Genomic DNA, 19,043 nt, shown 5'->3' with positions numbered 1-19,043 from the left:
CAAAGTATACTAAATGAACGAATATTTGAAAATTTTTGACACCATTAGATTCGTCACAACTTGAAGTATTTTTAAGATTTTTTTGGGAATTTTTCATTTTTTTGAATTCAAATTTAAATTTTGAATTTGGACCGGTTTCCAACCGGCCGGTACCGGAACCGGTCTGGACCGGTTACATCGGTAACAGCGGTTTCCGGACTGGTTCCGGTCGGGATAAAAAACCCTGCCCATGAGACGGCCGGCGAATCCGAGCTCATCACCTCGTTGCCGACAGAATTTAAGGTCCCGCTGGTTGAGCCGTATCTAAAGTTGCAATCTTTAGGCTCTGTTTAGTTGATGAAAAGTTGTTAGTTTTGGTACTGTAGCACATTTCGTTGTTACTTGACAAATAATATCCAATTATGGATGAATTAGGTTTCAAAGATTCATCCCGTGCTAATCAGTTAGACTATATAATTAGTTATTTTTTTCAACTGCTTTTAATGCTTCATGCATGTATCCGAACATTAGATGTGACGGGTATTTTTTTTAAGAACTTTAGGTTTCATATGGGGAATCCATTCGCAAATTAAATGTACTACGGATTCACTGAAATCCCGGCGTCGAAGCGCACGGAAATTCAGAAAGATCTCAAATGAGCCAATGGCCAGCGAGAAAAGCCGGGAAAACGGCTGCCCTCTGAACACCATTGTGGCCATCTCTCTCTCTGTCTCTGGATCACAACTCACATGGCGATTTGCAATGCCAAGAAGCATCTCGCCATCACGACGTAGAAGTGGCAGCGGCGCAGGAGCTTAGCTTTGGATAATTCGATTCCGGTGGGACGACAGCGACCTGACCGACCGACGCCTCCCCCGGCCACCGGCCAGCAGCAGCCTGCCTACCCCTGCGCCGCAACAGAGAGAACACCACCCACTAACATGGAAAGGCGTTTTAGGTCCATTCCTCAATAGGCCATCATACTTGCACTCGCATGCATCAAGTAGATGCCTGCCGGTACTCCCTCTGATCCAACTAATTAAAATGCATGCCGTTTTGGACTCCTCTTTCTTTTTTTTTTGGCCCCAGAATACATGCCATCGTATAAATTATATGAGTATTTTTTCTTTCTCCTTTCCTATATTTTGCATATCTTCTTTTTTTTCCTTCCTATCTTAATTGGCAACGTATGAGGTGCAAACCAACCTCTCCGTGGTAATCACACTTTTGCAAATCACCCCTCCCACCTCTCTGCACTCCTCCCCTTGGATGTTGATCTGATGGCCCAGATTGAAGTTTTTATAGTTTGCACGGAAATATTGATTTTCACCTGATATGTTCCCATCTTAATTGCCCTCTCTTCTTTCTATCTTTCTATCACCCCTTGTCAAGTAGTGTAAACACAAAATACTTGTCGTTTTTAATAGATCTCAAAACCAAAATACCACCCCATAATAGTTTATATTTCATATAAATATAGAAAATTGCCGACTATTTCTGATGTTTTCATATTTGCAATAATGTTTCCTTATCAGGCCCCGGCAAGCACCAGTACGGCACTAGTCAACCCACACGATGCAATGGCCGACGATCCAGGAGCCTAGCCGTCGGTGCCGGACGCTCACATGGCGGTTGTTTCGCTGGCCCCACGCCCACACGGCTACTGCATCGAGAGGCATCGAGCTGAGATCAAACGGCTCTCTGGATCGGGTGCTTTTGCACAAGCAGTAGTCTGTAGTCAGGCACAACGCAATCGCGAACCTTTGCTGCGAGAAAACAGCAGGGCCATCCTCGTCGCCGTGCCTCAATCATCGCACGGACATTTTGTCTCCACAATTTTCAATGCAGTCTTCATGGATTAGGACAGTCCCAATGCAGACTCCACTCATAGAGTCTAAGTTTTAAAGACTCCATCACAAGAAACTATACTTTCCAATGTAAAATGTGTTACTTTAGTTTATATGGCCCACTTGTCTCTCTCACATTCATTCTTGATTTGCGTAAAGACTTGGAGTCTAAATAAGATTTGGAGTTTTGATTTCTCTCCCTCTCTCTTCCATAAATATACTACCACATTAACGAAACACAATAAATAAGAGGCATAGACTCTATGATAGAGTCTGGGTTGAGACCGCCCTTAGTTGGTCACCTATATAGAATGTACAGAAGAAAAAAAAACATCTGGCTGGTACTATTAGGTCAGTCTCAGTGGGAGTTTCATGGACACAGTTATCTATACTGAAAACTAGGTAACTGTGCCAGATGAGTTTCATGGTGATGAAACTCTCCTCACATTTCATGAAACTCCATCATTCTCTCTCCTTGTCATGTCAGTAAAAGTGATGGTAATTAATGTAATGAAACCCAATGAGAGTTTCATGTATGGTTTCAGGCCAGTCTCAATGGGAGTTTCATGTACGGTTTCATGACATTAATTACCATCACTTTTGCTAACATGGCAGTCTCAGTGGGAGTGTCATCGACACAGTTATCTAGACTAAAATCTTAAAAACTGTGCTAGTGGAGGGTTATCACCATGACACTCGTCTCACATTTCATGACACTACACTTTTCTCTCTCCTCATACTATTAGTATATGTTAGTAAAATCTAATGTCATGACACTCTTATGACCCTAACATTGAGACTGGTCTAAACTCTGTGCCTCGGCACACTGGCTGTTTCTGGTGCTTGCACCGTCCGTTACCGGCTACGGCCGGGATCAGTGGTAAAAGAATCAGGTGGGGATACTCATCCCCCGTTGCTGCCTAAAAAAAACTGATGAGGAATCAACTTCTGATGGAGTGCAGATCTGACAATGGTGATGCATCAGTATATATTTTCTACTTATGCCAGTTTCAATGAAAGTTTCATGGCATTAAATTCTATGGCACATCATCAATTTTGCTGACAAGACAAGAAGAGAGGAGGGAGTTTCATGGGATGAGAGTTGAGTTTCGTTCCCATGAAACTCAACGGACATAATTAACTAATTTTCAGTTTAGGTAATTGTGCCATGAAATTGTGCATTGAAACTGATCTTATTAGGAAAGGGAGGGGGATTAAAATGGCTTTGCACCTTGGGACCTCAATGCAACACAGTAAAAAACTTTTCTCATGAATTGTGCCTATCCGCTCACAAATATCCATGATGCAGTCTACAGCTACTGGTGCTGCGGTTGTAGAGCTAGGACCATGCAAATGCATGCATATAAATTGCTCATGTGTTGTGGTACCTAATGAGAAAATGGTCCCTCCCTCCCAAGTCTTATCTCTCTCAGGGCCACTTTGCAGAAAGGGCTAGATTCTTTGTGTGAAACTTCTACCCAAATCCAAGAGCCATCAGCAAGTGTGCAGTAGTTATCTTCTCTTTTGTTTCCCTCTTGCATTGGCAATGGTGAGGAGACAGTGCCAATTCGGTCGCAAATTTGCAGGACGATGTAGCTAGAGTAGTGGGGTTGCTCTATTACTCTAGACAGGATTGAGATGCAACATGCTCGCTCGATCAAGTAGGCATGAGCCATACTCACATCTCAAAAAGGGTAGGTGCCATGCTTAGGTGTTACGAGGTAGTTCATCTTTTTTTTTTGAAGAAAGAGGTAGTTCATCTTATCTCTTGCAGTGTGGTAACCTTCATAAGTACTGCAGAGTAGTACTTGCTGTTGTTGAAGATGCATATGGTTCTCTATAGCTACGTGCGTACCCTAGATTCCTAGAACCAGAGTGGATGTTAATTTCCATGCAAAATAAACCGTCTACATAGTCATTCCTTGTAGGCATTTCGATGCACACAACTAAACAGCCTGTTGCCACAAGAAGCGACGTGCATTCAGTTATCTCTGCTGCTCAGAAGCTGTACACTGCTCCCCTTTCAGAGAGAGGAAGGTGGCCATGGATGAACTGAAAGATCACCGACACCGCCGTGTTCCGGGAGGGGATAGACGACGCCACCGCTCCCGGCTTCTCGCTCGCAACAGAGATCTCTGCGCACGGAATACATGTTCAACTGCATTTTCGAATTCGTAAGGTGTACTTGAAGGGAGATGACACTTGAAGTTGAAGGACCCAACCAGCAGAGAGTGGACTTGACTTTACAATGCTAAAAAATGTTAACTTGCTAAGAATCTGTGCATGTACAGAATTTCATCCGACATTGAAGGAACACAAGAGCTTTGTGTACAGTCTTTGTCCGTTCGGACATTCGCCTTTTTTTTTCACGCAACACAGATTATATTCAATGTAATTTGTTACACACTGTTATTTTCAAAAAAAAAATTTGTTACACACTGAAGTTATAGATAGATCTATATTTTCCCTTTCATATGTACCGAGATCTATCCTTGGTTTCTTGAGTTGCGATCCATTCTAGCTAGACTTGTACTGCAATTAGTAAAGTTTTCTTAACCACTCAAGTAGTTGTACATGAATAGCAATGGGTTAGATCTCGTGGTTATTGTGTTCTTTTACTCCTTGTACTAGTAGGAAGTCTGCTGCTTTATCAAAGCTTAAGCTCCACCTTACGATACACTTTACAGGCAAACTTTGCTTCAGAAGAAGAAGATTGCCCCAGAGAAGATGACGAAAAGAGCTAGCTATGCTTCAGAAGAAGATTATATTGCTACAGAGAAGATGACGAAAGCCTCAAATCATCGGACTGAACGCATAGAGGAACGCTCGGTTTTGAGCCTAGGGTTTCTGGCTGGATCCATCTTTTGCTTGAGATTTTTTTTTAACAAATCCGGCAGGAGAGCTGCCGATTATATTAAAAAAACAATTCTCAAATTAAGCACCACAACAACCAACAACACATCACCAGCTGTTGACGCAGAACTAGAGCCAACACACCAAAGCACTAGAACGCGCAGCAAGAGACGGCACGACGCGGCGCCGATGCTCAGACCGGTCGGGTATACCGGTCAGACCAGTTGTCGCCGGGCAGGCCGGCGGCGAAACCAACGAACATCGCCCGGGAAGGACCCGTTGGGGCAGGCGCATGCAGGGTTGTTCTAGGGTCGGCAGGCCACCTAGACGCCCTCAATCGACGTAGAGACGAAGGAGGAACAACAGATAGTAGATGGAAAAAGCTAGGGCAAAAAAAAGATAAAAGTTGTATGATTTGGTCGATTGGATGCCTCAATCGGTCGTGGCCCTTTATATTTATAGGGTGGGTGGACTTATCCCGGAAGAAATCATATTACAAGATCTAAATATATGAAAAATCATAGTTGTACTCGGACTCTACTTGGACCGGTCAGACCGGTCGGTCGTGCCAGACTAGCTACAACGCCAAGACCGGTCGGTCGTGCCAGACCGCTTGGTGAGACCGGTCAGATTGGTTAGTCCAGACTGCTGCCAATTTTGGTTGTCAAACACCAGCCAACACAACACAACCGCAAAACTCATCTCAAACTCGTCTCAACAACACGGCTGCGGAACTATAACTCCATTCCACACAAAACCACCACGTCGCGCCACCACTACACCCAAGAAGAAGCCATCTTTTTGCTTTTCCTTGAGATCGATGGAGGAGGCCCGGCGTCACCTACCCGTACCATCTATGGGTCGCTAGCCACTGGAAATTTCAGCAAGGACGATCGACCAACGTCGATGCAAATGCATGCGATGGCCGGCTCCGTCGATCTCTCGTCCGATCGATCCAATCGTACGGCCCCTCTGCGTTAACTCACATTACTGAACATGTACTGTGTGTGGTCTCCCCTCCGTTCCCTTTGTTGGGTCAATGAACAGTGTAATTGTGCTAGGTGTGACTGGGTGCCCGTAATTGCAGCAGCAGCTGCTAATAGCCCAGAAGGGCCACTGTTCGCAGAGACCACCAAACAGTCCAGTGGCACTTGTACAGTACTTGAACAATATAATGCTAATCGCGCGTGCCAAATATCTGACATGGTGATAAGATTTATAATGTGAACATTGGAGCGTGTAATAATTCACCCAATCCGAATCACTTTATTCGATTGGTTGTGGCTGGTACTGATTTGTTGTGAAAGAAAAAATATTGTTAGTTGGCTGATGGCTGGTGCTGATTTATTTAGTGTGAGAGAAAAACACTGCTGGCTGGTCGTAGCCGAAACAGAGTTGAGCCAAAAAAATTGAAAATAGAAAGATGACCATGCTGTCCTCTCCCAATTTTTTTTGGAAAGAATCCTCATTTAATTATTATATATGCTAGTTCTGTATATTAATTCAAGTCTTGTACACTCTCTCGCCCTTATTAACTAGGAAAAGTTAAGTAAGAAAAAATAATAATGAACATAAGGTGTTATCACGGCGTGAGAACATATTTTAGATCGGAGGGAGTAAGTAACAAGAATATTTTCTGTCTATGTCCTTTGTTGAATATCCTAGCGGCTACTAATAATCACAAAAATGATTAGATGCAAATTAATATTCTTATTATATCCTCATCTTGTCTGTAGCATTTGCACTGTGCTGTGCATCATCCACGTAGTATCAGAATCAGCACGCCAGTCCTGCAGCAAAAATTAAAGCACTGACCATACCTGTGGTGCTTTTGCATGGACAGAATCTGCAAAATGTTGTTGCCGGTCTGCACACCCAGGCAGGGTTCATCAAACCGTCGGTAACCGTCCGGCCCTGTTCGGGTTTGGTCCCGTATGAAATCGGTCCAAATTCAAAATTTAAATTTGAATTCAAAAAAATAAAAAAAATTTAAAAAATTTCTAAAAATACTTCAAGGTGCGACGAATCTAATGGTGTCAAATTTTCTCAAAAAATCGTTCATTTAGTATAGTTTACGGGGATTTGAAGTTAAAAAAAACGTGCATACAAAAGTATACAAATATAATGTAAAAGTAGTACAAAAGAGGGTTGGAGGGTTCATTTAGACTAAAATATGTTATATAAACATTTATTTAGTATACTTTGCGGGCATTTGAATTTAAACCAAATTTTTTTTAAATTTGATCGGTTATCAATCAAACCGACCGGTTACTAGTCAAACCGGCTGGTAAACAGGTCTAACCGGCCGGTATACCGGTACGAACTGGTTGAACTGCGCCATTTGAATTCAAATTTGAATTTGACCGGTTCCGACCGGTAACCGATCAAACCGGTCCGGTAAACCGGAACCGGAGGCCGGCGGTTACCGCTAACCGGTCGGGAAATAAAACCCTGCACCCAGGCGGGATCAGAAAACTGTTGCTCCCCTTCGGGACGTAATTGAAAGAAATGAAACTCTATAGCCTCCAATGTAAATTTCAATAAATTTCGTAATCTTGAAAGAAGTGTATACAGAGTTTCATATTCCCTTTATTTTTTCTATAATTATCTTATCATGTCATCACAAATGCGACGTGTCACTATATTTAATGTTTAATGTGCGTTGAACCTATAAAACTTACACTGACATTAGCCTTATACGAACTGATTGACAGACGGCGACAATTGAAATTTAAATATAGCCTCGACGAGGAGATGGACCCATCGATCGTACGTACCGTCGTCCTGCATGCACCCACACCGCGTCCTAGCCCACGCAATAAATCGATGGGCCCACCTAGCATGACCGGTGGGCCCCCCGCGGCGCTGTGCCGGGGGCCAACCTAGCTAGCTAGCTAGCTGATCTTGGAGGAGCGAGCTCTGCTGATGAGCCTGAGCGAGACTACTGATGGCTGATGAGGTGAAGGCAGAGCGATGCATGTGGCGGCAAAAGCACGAGCACGACAAGACAAGTTCATTGAGAGCTTGGATGTATTTAGTTGGTGAAAAATTCGCAAAAAAGTTGATGTATTGTGTTTCGGTTTTATTTGGCAACTATTGTCCAACCATGAAGTAATTAGTCTCAAAAAATTCGTCTCGTCATTTACAACTAAACTGTGCAATTAGTTATATTTTTTAACTATATTTAATACTTTATACATGTATCGTAAGATTCGATGTGATTTGTGTCAGTGAAAAATTTTGGGAACTTTCCACGGAACTAAACAATGCCGTTATAGGATGGGAGTATGCAGCTTGCAGCGGCAGCTCTAGCGTATGTGGCGTCAAAAGCGGTCAAGAAAGGCATCCAATGTGCTTCCAAATTAAGATGGCCTTATAGTTTTTATACAATTCCTTCCTGCAGTTAGGGCAAAGCTAGGTCGTCTCTCCATGATGATCATAGCTTTATTTGCCACCGTCAACCAGCAAATTAAACTAAACTGAAGAGAAGAGAGATTGTTTGTTTGGTGGTAGCAGGAGGATAGGATATAAAGCAACGGCCAGAAATAGCTAGCTAAATCTCTAGTGTCGGCCGCATTTTGTTGGTGCATCAGCAGATAATTATAGCTAAAATGCCAGAATTGGTAATAAAACTCTAATGTATTCTAATTTAGCACCGAATTAAATGCGAAAGGAGAGATTGAGTTGATCTGATCCTTGCATGAATATGTTTATATATAAATATAAAATAGATTTCTACTTATTGCAAGTATGGCATGTAGGCCCTTGCACATTATAAACACTGTTAGGGATAACATAGACTGCAGGATGTGTGTAGAGCCAATGCGAGCTTAACAAGTGTTGCAACTCATCCCTGCTCAACAGTGTACTGACTACTGAAGCTTCACACCCTATTGCACGATGATTATTGCAAGAGAATTTGCAAGCTACTATCACTCCGTTCAGCAGCCAGCTCCAGCTCCAGCCCAACAGTATTTTCCTCTCACACCACTCTAGCCACCAGCTCCAGCTCCAGCCAGCCAACAGTATTTTTCTCACACCACTCTAGTCACCAGCTCCAGCTCCAGCCCAGCGAACGGAGTGGTACACATAAATATTTGGGCAATTAACATCATTCTAGGATAGCACGACATAGTGTGCCAATATAAATTATATCCTTGAGCTAACACAGTTGTGAACTAGATTAGGTTGTTCCTCAAGTTAACAGCAGAGAGGGCCCATCTGGCTAGCTAGTAGCTACCCCATCCTTATTTGGACCTAACCAACCCAGTACTTCACATAATGTCAATTAACCCTAGGGACGCCTAGGTAGCTAGCTAGTCCTAGCAAGGGTGGGTGTGGGTCACAGACCAGCCGTACAGCTCGCCAAATTTTTACAAGGTGGGAGGGAGCGAGTACTGTGTAGATCTATTATTCATGCATGCATGATTACAGAAAAATTCTTGGAATTAATTGGGTGCATATCACTATCACATCCTTAACTATACATGCACCTTGCATATGCTCTCATCTAGTACAGAGTGGCAGCACACATCCTAAAGCTGCGTACTGCCTCAGCTTGGGTGGCCACTGGCCACGACCCCTGCATGTTATCTCGATCTGCAGAATTCAGACTGGGTAATCACAAGGTTCAAGTTGGATAATTTTCTTTGTTTGAGTAGCAGGAGTTGTTGACATCTAGCTAGACCGTGCCCCAGTTAATGAGAGGCAAGAGGGGAAATAATGATGATGATGATTACTAGGAGGGAATCAATGTCTCCCTGGGGCTAGCTAGTTTGCTTTTAATTGCGTGCATTTGTCGTTGAAGAGAACGGGTTGTGGGCAGCAGGGGCCAAACACGCGATCAATTTGCTTTTTCAGCTAATGATCATACTCCCTCCTTCCTTGTTTATAAGGCATACACGTATATCAAGATTCAAACCTTCTCATCTTTGACCAATAATTTGACTATTAAATTTTTATTTTTATAATGCAAATTTCATATGATTGGATTCATAATCAAACATAGTTTACAATGATTATAAGTTTATAATCAAAAGTGATATAATATATGATAAATAAATGGTCAAAGTGTTATTTAGAAGACCGTGTCATGTTCCACCATGCCTTATAAACGGGGAAGGAGGGAGTAGTAGTTAATAAGCCCCCGGTAGAAGCAAAAAGAAAAATAAAAAGCCACAGTCGTCGGATTATAAAACAGGAATGCTCTATAATTTTACAGAACTACCTTTCAAAGCGCGTAAAAAAAAGTGCGCACTCGGTTAACTACTAACCCTGCCACTTTCACCATATATATATGCCATCAGCAATGCTGATGCACATGCATCATCTTCTATCTATACTACACACGGTCATTCATATCCGGAATTTAATTATCCTGAGTGGCTTAATCATTAGTATATTACTTTGCAGTATAGTCATGGTGGGCTCTGATATAATAATGGCCAAGAAATGTAGAGCTCTCAAGCATAAATGTATCGTCAGTTACTTTCAGGCAGCCCGACGCCACGGCCACGAGCATCACACTAGTTTTATTTGAAAGCGTACGTGCCGACGGCGTACTCACTGTTGGATGGATTGCAACGTGTGATGCGACGTTAAAGGGAGCGTGACAATTTAGTATTTGAAGAACGTGGGATAAGAAAGGGGAAGCCGAGATGGATCGCCCGATCGATCGAACGAATTGGTGCAGGTGTCACTCACGATGAAATTGCGAGGGCTGGGTCGAGAGAATTAATAAAGTGTACAGCGACTAAATAAAGGAGGAGATCTGTGGATCAATTGGAGGGCCATGGGCATGGTCTTAGCTTGTGTGTGTGTGCATGAGTCAAAACGATTTTGAAAAGAAGGCCACACTCGATGTTTGTCAGGTGGGACGTGTTCGTTTAGGGGTTGTTTGGTTCCATGAGCTAAACTTTAGACTATGTAGAATTTTAATATTTAAAAGTATTAAATAAATATTAATTATAAAACTAACTGCAGAATCCTAGGGCTAAACTGCGAGACGAATCTAATGAGGTATATTAATTCATAATTAGCGGATGGTTACTGTAGTATAACTATAGCAAATTATGGATTAATTAGGCTCATTATATTCGTCTCGCGAATTAGCACTCAGTTGTCAAAAAACATTTATAAACAGATTTTATTTCATACTATAAAATAGTAAAATTCTTTTTGATGTGACAGGGACTTTAAAAATATCCTGGAAAACAAACAAGCCCTTATTACTCTCTTTCTCTCTCTCCGAGTAACAGTGATACCGTTGGGCACGATCAAAGCTGAAGAAAACTGTGCATGCTGATGAATGAATTAGTGCGCGGTTTTCAACTGTGCTAAAATAAAAACATCTTCCAGCAAGCACCTTTTCGTCAAAATGCACGGTAGCACAGAGGAAACCACGGATCGCCCATGCAATGCAATGCTGTTATTCTTTATTGACCTGTGTGACAGCCCGTGGCCAGTTGGGACGGGCGCGAAAAATATTGTAGCTCCATCGCAGTATTCCTAGTTTAGTACCATACGGGAAACCGAGACAGACTGATTTAAATAGCCGGTCGCGAGAAGCTGTTAACTCCGGATCGATCTTTTGCGCGAAGCGAGGACGAAAGCGCAAGAGAGTTAATTAGCAGGTGTGGTCTACTCAACGTGTAGAGTAGATCTTAGCCGTTATCTCGGGCCGGGTCGTTACAACCTGTTACTGGGTTTTCTTGTGGCATCTGATGATAATCATGTGACCTGCTCGATGATTTCGTCTCGCATTAGATCTGTGCTCTTTGACCGGCCGTCTTTAATTTTCTGTCAAGAGAAAGGTAGATTGTAGAAAAAGGAAAAAGAAAAGGAAGGTGTGTGATTCTGGACAGAGGTTTAGTTGACACGTGTGTGCTGCACCCGTGCATTATTCTAGAATATTACTAGAAACTGGGGCGCGCCTTTGGCGCGCCAGCTTGGGATGGTACAGTAGATGACCTGTGAGTAGTATTAGCGTATGCTATGTCTAGAGGATTATACAGTTGACATGGAGGTGGAGATTAAGTGGACAAAGAAAGCGATGATGGAGTCCCGGAGATCTTAGTTGTAGGTTTGGGAATTTTGTAAATGGAATTTATGTTGTAATTGTAAAAAGAAAGATTTGTACATTTTTTCTTAAGCTGGAAGCTTAATATAAATGCGAAAATAGGAGAGTTCAAGCTAGAATCATGAAAGTTAGCAATCTGTAGACACGTGATGATATTTTTTTTAAGAAATTAGGGGTATATATTTATGTGAGCGAATTTTGAAAATATTTTTAATTTAAAATTTTGTTGTGTAGCAGGGATTTAGATTTTCAAAATTTGAGTGTTTTTTTGTATTCAAAACTTTTTGACATAAAAATATTTCGGGGTCCGAATCATAGGTAGAATGGATTTCATGTAAGCATTGCTGTGAATGAATTGTGGAAGTGTTTTGAGTTTAAAAATATGCTCTGTAATAAAGTTGTATATTTTGAAATGTTAAGCAAATTTTATGTTGGACACGTTTTGGTTCGAATGTGTCTTGGTAGTCGATTTGTATGTATAGTGTCACTAGTGTAGAAGTAATGAATGAAACGGATTGTTACATAATTTAAGTAATATTCGAGGGTATTTCGAAGAAAATTATTGAGAGAGGGAAAAGACGGGGGGTTGTATTCCAAGGAAGTTAGGGGATTTTTTTTTTTGCAAAATGTCCTAAGTTTGAGGACTTTTTTCGAAATGACTGGGAAACGCAAGATATGGTATTCAAAGGAAGTTCGAGGACTTTTTTGTAAAATGGCCTAAGTTCGAGGACTTTTTTGCAAAATGTCGAGGGCTTTTTTTGCAAAATGGCCTAAGTTCGAGGACTTTTTTGCAAAAAGACCGGGGACTTCTTTGCAAAATATCCTAGTTCGAGGACTTTTTTGCAAAATGCCGAGGGCTTTTTTTGCAAAATGGCCTAAGTTCGAGGACTTTTTTGCAAAATGACCGGACTTTTTTTGCAAAATGTCCTAAGTTCAAGGACTTTTTTGCAAAATGTCAAGGGTTTTTTTTCCAAAATGACCTAAGTTCGAGGACTTTTTTGCGAAATGACCGGGAAACGCAAGATCTAGGCCGTCCGCCCGGCCGATCCGACGGCCGGAAATTGCGGGCGACGTGGCGCGATCTCTGGACAGAGCTTGGTCCAGGATTAGAAGTATAGAGATTGAAAGGTTGACTGCTGGCCAACTCACAGATTCTCTGTTTTTTCCCCAAAACTCGCAGATTCTTGTCTGAGGTTGTGTTTAGTTCCAAAATTTCTCTCTCCAAACTTCACTATTCATCTATCACATCAAATCTCTTGCCTCATGCATGGAGCATTAAATATAGATAAATAAAAAATTAATTGTATAGTTTTAATGTACACGACGAGACGAATCTTTTGAGCCTAGTTAGGTCATGGTAAGACAACAATTATCACAAACAAACGAAAAGTGCTACAGTGTCCGATGTGACCCTTTTTACTACTATTTTACGGATCTAAACACAGCCTGATTTGTTGAAATATTCTCGGGGACTAACGCCTAACGCGTGAAGGTTTAACTAAGGTTCCGTTTGGCATAGCTTCTTGGGCAGCTTCACAAGAAGCTATGCCAAACGGCTTTTTTTTTGGACTAGCTTCAAGCTTAAAGGCATCCATGAAGCTACTCATGTGCTTTCACTGGCGAGGTGAAGCTAAAAAACGTGGTTTCACCCAGCTTCACCAGGAAGAAGTTTTTTGCCAAACGTTTTTCAAAACAGTTTCAGCTTCGCCAGAGAAGTTGCTTCACTGGAGAAGCTGCTTCACCAACTGTTTCAAGAGAAACTGAAGCTATGCCGATCGAGGCCTAAACAGTGTGCTAAAAAGAATCTAGTAGTAGAATAGTTTTGTTAAGGTAGTTTTCTTGCTCATACGGACATGCTATTGCAGCTGCCAGTACTGGTCGAGCCCAACGGGAAACTGAACAGATGATTTCACCAATTGAGTCACGTACCTGAATATGGATTCAGCCCATGGGCCAACAAGACTAACCTCATTACCGCGAAACACCCTTTATTTCAATTTGCAAATGAAAAATGATTTTTTATAGAGAAAGAAAGAGTGACATGTGACTTTTCAGAAGAAAGGGTGAGAACCAATTTGAAAGGAACCCCCTGAATCACCGACATATTGATACAATGTCGGCACTCATGTGAGGCAAAAAGGAAAGAACGCATAGGCAGACAAATATGCATGCCATCAGAACGAGAAGGGGCATTTGAACCATCATAATTGGTTGGCAATATCTACATTATCCGGAACAAACACAGTATTATTATGTTTTCCCTGTGACAAATACATTGTGATACAAAGTGCCAACCATATCCAACAAAAGAAGAATATCAAATTGATGAACAAATGATAAGTTTACAACAGAACCAGACTTATCTTCTACTGTCATTTGTATTCTTGGAAGTTGACATGGCCAGTGGCTTGCGCATGTTCGACGGCCTCCTGCATTGTACACAAACAGATTGGAATTAGTAATAATTTTCGCACACATGGTCGAGCTTTGTGTTTTAAGTGTCTCACCTTTTGACCAATGACGCCAATCTGGCACACCCCACAGCGCAAAGTGAAGTTTGCAGTGTCAGTATAGCTCCTCTTTCTACGCGTTCCGTGCCAAACAAAAAAGTCAATAACGAGTCGATTCGAAAATTATATCCACAGTTTTTCTAGAAAATGGACAATATTATGATCATTGATAGGTAATTAACAGAGAGCTCAAATGCCGATGGTTGAGTACCTCTGTGCCTCCCTCACTAAGTTGAGAGCAAGGCCTTCTGCTGGACCAATTGAACGATTATGGTTGATTGGGAATATTGTCTGGTCAAATTCTTCTGGTGCTCCTTCAGCTGGAGACATCTGGATTTTTTTTTCATAAAAAGTAGATACAGTTAGCAAATATCTCTTGTGCCTTGTCAAATAGCAGGATTCCACCAAGAAGACTTACAGCCAGAGCATCATAATGCAACCCATCATAAATGAGCATGACCCTTTCATTATAATTCTTCTCCTGTATCAAGGGGCACAAAGCTAAGAACTTTCTTAACAATTTGGAGCAAGCAAATGGGGGGAAAAGATCACTAACCTGACCATATAGATCACAGCGGGTGGTCTGAATGTCATATGCAGCAATTTCACGCCCGTAATATTCCGATAGAATAGAGAGCTCAATGGCTCCTTTACAAGCAAAGAGAAATTGAGGAGCAATTAGTGGTAAACACAGTAGATAAATGGCTGTTTGACATTATTTTTTCTTGTCTTGCAGCTTCTGAAAAGACACAGTTCTATAGACAACCCAGAGTTATATATCATGATGAAAATGGTTGTTGTGTGCCATTACAGCGCCTCGGCAGCTAAGTTAGCAGCAGGTTTCTAATGAACGATTATACATTCAGGAATCATGGGCACTTGAGTTACAACTTTTTTCAGGGTATCAGGTGCGATTTTTTTTTCTTTTGTCATCATGACCTTTCTTTGAAGGACAGGCCTGGTGCAGTGGTTAAAGTCACCCCACTGAACCAAAAAGGTCCTGGGTTCGAGTCAGCCTCTCTGCATGCAGGGGAAAGGCTTGCCTTGGTTATTCCTTCCCCAGACCCCACTCACGTGGGAGCTACCAGCACTGGGTCTGTCCTTTATCATGACCTTTCTTTGCAAAAGAAAGCCTCGCTAATAACGAAGACATCGGAAATCGATTCCACATATAGCATACCGTGGAAACACTTCAAGCTGTGAGTATTTTCAGGTTTAACATTGCTGTATAAGCCTAGAATGTTGTAAGACTGCAACTCACCTCCCCACTTTTCGGGATCCAGAATCCAAGCACAATATGCTTCATTCGGTTTGCCAAGAAACACTTCATTGAACTTTACAGGATTACTAGCAACTGCTGCTGCTATAACCTGCAAGCAAAAAAGGGAAGAAAAGACACGAGCATCAACAATATGAAGGTTCAGAGTAAGCAAAATTGGCAAAAACATGTGTACATTTGCGCTATGTGTAAAGCAATTTCTAGCTAAAAGTAAGAGGAACTCCACAGAGGGTACAAATCAACAGCCAATTTATCATAGCTCTACTAAGGTTACCTACTGCAGTTATTCTCGTTTGAAGAATTGAAGTAACATAGTGGCAGTGGGTGAAACATTACATCTCGCATAAACCTTTTTTAAGACCATAGAATCACTAGAGTTGGCCAAATAATGAACTATTTTTCAACCAACTAACATGATATTGGATCTAACTAATCTTATCACATTAGATAATCAGCATGTGACATGAGACTAACTTATAAACTTATCTATATGGATTCAATTAATGCCCATCAGATCTGCTAAGTTATATCTAATATCTTCATACCATTATGTAGCAAGACTCTCAAAAAAGAAATGTGTACCAAGATATCCCAATTAATCCACGGTTGCATGACTGTACACCTCCTTGTAGTAGACAGTCAAAATCATAGCAGGAATGGATTACGGACAATATATTTGCATTGCCCCTTTTCAGGTATGAGAAGTTTCCTAATCAGCACAATGCATTTATGCAAGCTCTGATCCAAGCATAATACCCATGGAGCATTAATACTTTTTCCCCCTTCTTGAGAACACATGCAACATCATTTTTAACAATGTCGCAGCCTAAGGAGCACAAAAACATAGGGGGACAAGGAATGTGCAGGCACCAAAGCAGTGAATAGCTACTTGGTAGAAGCAACTACCTGTCTGAGCTCAGAAGCCTTATTCCGGTTATGTTCCATCACGTAACTGTATGAAAACGGAGTTGTTGCAGACTATTCAGAAGCTGCTTCATTTTCTTGATCATGAATGGTATATAGTAGCATGACAGAGTTTACCCCACGGCATTGAAGAGGCAGCTGTTGTCCGAAGGGATCACCCTCCTCACGACCACACCTTCCATTTCGCCCAGCCTGAAGGATGATCGAAACCAAACGCTGATTGAGAAGGGAATCAAGCTGCAGGAACCGGCTGCGACGCTGCTGATACTTGAAACAGGCGCGCTCAAGCTACCGACGCAATTGCGGGGCTACTGGAACACATTCACTAGAATACGGGCACGAGACCCGGCCGAGCCAGACGTCCTTGCCGTGCTTGAACAGGCATATTCCAGAACGGCGCGCGCGCTGCAAATTACACGGAAGGGCAAAGCAGCCGCGGGAGTCGGGCAGCTACCGGGTCGGGATCGCCCGCCCGGAAATGGACAAGGAGCCACCAACTCCACCAACCAGAGCGGCAGGCGAAATCGCAGGCTGCAACGCACGAACAACGCAGCACGCCGCCGGTTCGTCCCTAGCGAGCAAGTAGTAAATCCAGCGGAAGAGCGCCGGCGGGTTCCCAAATGACCAGCGAGCAAACCGCAACGGAATCACGCAGCACGCCTAAGGCCTGAGGGTGAGAGCAAGAGCAGAGCACGCACGCACCGGGGCCCGAGGTGCGGCAGGAGCCCGCGCAGGATTCTTCGTGGAGGGGAGGGGCCGACGTCGCCGCGCCGCGCAGTGTCCAAATTCGCCGAGCTCCGAATCGGCGGAGAGAGGGAGGGCAGCGAGCGGAGGATGGAGGAAGCGGGCGCGGAGAGGAAGGTGTTGGGGAGGGGAGAGGCGTGTATAAACGGCGAGGCTGAGGCTGGAGGCAGGCAGGAAGCCAGGGCAACGAATCAGAAATGGGAAAGAGGCAAAGAGGGGGGCCCGGCCGGATCTGGGAGGGGAAAAGGCTAGGACGGACGGGCCCACGTGCCAGACAGGCAAAACAAAAGTGGGCGCGATCTCCATCTGACAATCGCCGCCCCTACTGCTGACTGCTTCGGAATACTAGGCAGCACCGAACATGGAAAAGGAAATTAACGGTGTGCTTCTTGGGTCCCTTCTCAATTTGGAGTTTTTCTAGGATGTGTCACTTCTTCAAATCGAGCTTATTTGGACAAGGATTATTTCAAAAAAATAAAAATATTTTGACAAGCAAACACATCCTTGTCGGCCACCATGATTAGGTGCACCCTAACCAGTGGACTAAAATCGTCTTAAAAACGCAAACACATGTTAGCCAACCGGGCCCACAAAGGGCTACAGCCTCCTTCCAATCTGGAAGAAAGGAAATGACTCAAAGAAACCCAATACGCGGCCCACGTACACAGTGCGGCCCATCCAAGCCCCCTCAAACCCGCAAGGCGATCTCCGCCTCGCTCGAGGGCTCCCCGCCGAGGCCCTCGACCGCGCCCCGCGTCTCCGCCTCGCTCGAGGGTAGCGAGCCTACCCTCGAGAGAGCAGATCGACTCCGCCTCGCTCGAGGCCACCCCTCGGCAGGAAGGACAAACGGTCTTTCCGCTCGCCCGCCGTACGGAGGCATTAAATGCCAACCACTCCTCCACAGCGCCCGGGTCAGACGGCGTCAGGCCGCCATTCCCCACAGTGGCTGTGATCGGAGTCCCGTTCGCCAACTCCAGTCACTGCTCCGCCATTTCGGACGCTGTGGCGACACTGTGGGAACCTGCGACGCACTGCAAGACATGCTCGGCACTACTCCAGCCACTGTGCTGCCAACTCTCCGTACCTCCTTCGTGCTTTCCCCTCCGCGGAACCCTCGAACGGCATGAGCACGGCCCTCGGAAGTGGCCCCGACCTTGACCAGGACAAGACTCTGGCCTGTAGGACCCTCGGAACGTCGCCACGCCACTCCTGGAGGACGGTACCCCCTACAGCAACGACCACGCCGCCCGCTGGAGCTACAAGGACGCCGGCGCGATCTCCGCAAGGCCAAGGACGACGTCCAGGCTGACTGCCACGCCAGACGCCATACCCCGCAGTATACTTTCTACAGTGTTCGACCACTGCACCCCCGCGATTCGGGGAGAAGACGACGACTTCCACGACCTCCTTTGCATGTACACCGCCTCTCCTTGTGTCTATAAAAGTAGGAGGCGGGCTTTATCTTGGGGGGGGGGGGTTCGATCCATCCGGTAGAACACAACACTCAACACTACTCTACTCACAGAGCACATACGCTATTCTGAGCCCCGACATTAGCACTCGCCTCAATCAACTCCTCCTCTAGCAGAGACCTGGGAGCTTCCCTCTCTCGCCTCGCTTGTACCCCTACTACAGGCACCCCCGGTGCAAGACAGTACAGTGCCCTCGCACACCCCTTTGCTGGACGTACGGCCCCACGGCCGGAACCAGAATAAACCCGTGCGTGACTGTGTTGCCTCTTGCATCAACCATCTAGGACGAAGAACACGCAGCATCATCACTAGTTGGGTCCGGACCGTCGGGTCAGGACACCGACAATCCTTGATCAA

General features: G+C 44.0%; 1 protein-coding gene and 1 long non-coding RNA gene across 3 annotated transcripts; both read right to left on the bottom strand.

The window, feature by feature from the left end:
- Positions 1–13,934: 13,934 nt before the first annotated feature.
- Positions 13,935–17,407, bottom strand: LOC120660019 (OVARIAN TUMOR DOMAIN-containing deubiquitinating enzyme 2-like). Of its 2 annotated transcripts, none has more exons than XM_039938437.1 (9): positions 17,169–17,407; positions 16,588–16,662; positions 16,453–16,498; positions 15,529–15,637; positions 14,824–14,915; positions 14,686–14,748; positions 14,479–14,597; positions 14,265–14,340; positions 13,935–14,186 (listed from the first exon to the last, which is right to left on the bottom strand). In XM_039938437.1, the coding sequence occupies exons 2-9, from the start codon at positions 16,650–16,652 to the stop codon at positions 14,130–14,132; spliced, it is 627 nt and encodes a 208-aa protein (XP_039794371.1). In that variant the 5' UTR covers positions 16,653–16,662; positions 17,169–17,407; the 3' UTR covers positions 13,935–14,129. The 2 variants fall into 2 exon arrangements, with proteins under 2 accessions (XP_039794371.1, XP_039794302.1); XM_039938368.1 differs by having other exon boundaries at positions 17,173–17,406.
- On the bottom strand, positions 14,993–15,522 carry LOC120660201. Its single transcript, XR_005669437.1, has 2 exons — positions 15,381–15,522; positions 14,993–15,206 (listed from the first exon to the last, which is right to left on the bottom strand). It is a non-coding gene; the product is annotated as an uncharacterized LOC120660201 (long non-coding RNA).
- Positions 17,408–19,043: the final 1,636 nt, after the last annotated feature.

This window comes from Panicum virgatum, chromosome 1K (assembly GCF_016808335.1).
Source record: "Panicum virgatum strain AP13 chromosome 1K, P.virgatum_v5, whole genome shotgun sequence".
Lineage (NCBI taxonomy): Eukaryota > Viridiplantae > Streptophyta > Magnoliopsida > Poales > Poaceae > Panicum > Panicum virgatum.
Note: the sequence above shows the minus strand (reverse complement) of the source record. Positions and strands in the feature narration are given on the sequence as shown.

Bases quoted from the DNA above. Each gene is read 5' to 3' on its own strand.
- LOC120660019 (XM_039938437.1), bottom strand. From the start codon at position 16,652: ATGGAAGGTGTGGTCGTGAGGAGGGTGATCCCTTCGGACAACAGCTGC. The intron at 14,916-15,528 runs GTGAGTTGCAGT...TTGCTTGTAAAG, and splicing joins GGATCCCGAAAAGTGGGGAG to GAGCCATTGAGCTCTCTATT. The intron at 14,187-14,264 runs GTGAGACACTTA...TGTACAATGCAG, and splicing joins TTGGCGTCATTGGTCAAAAG to GAGGCCGTCGAACATGCGCA.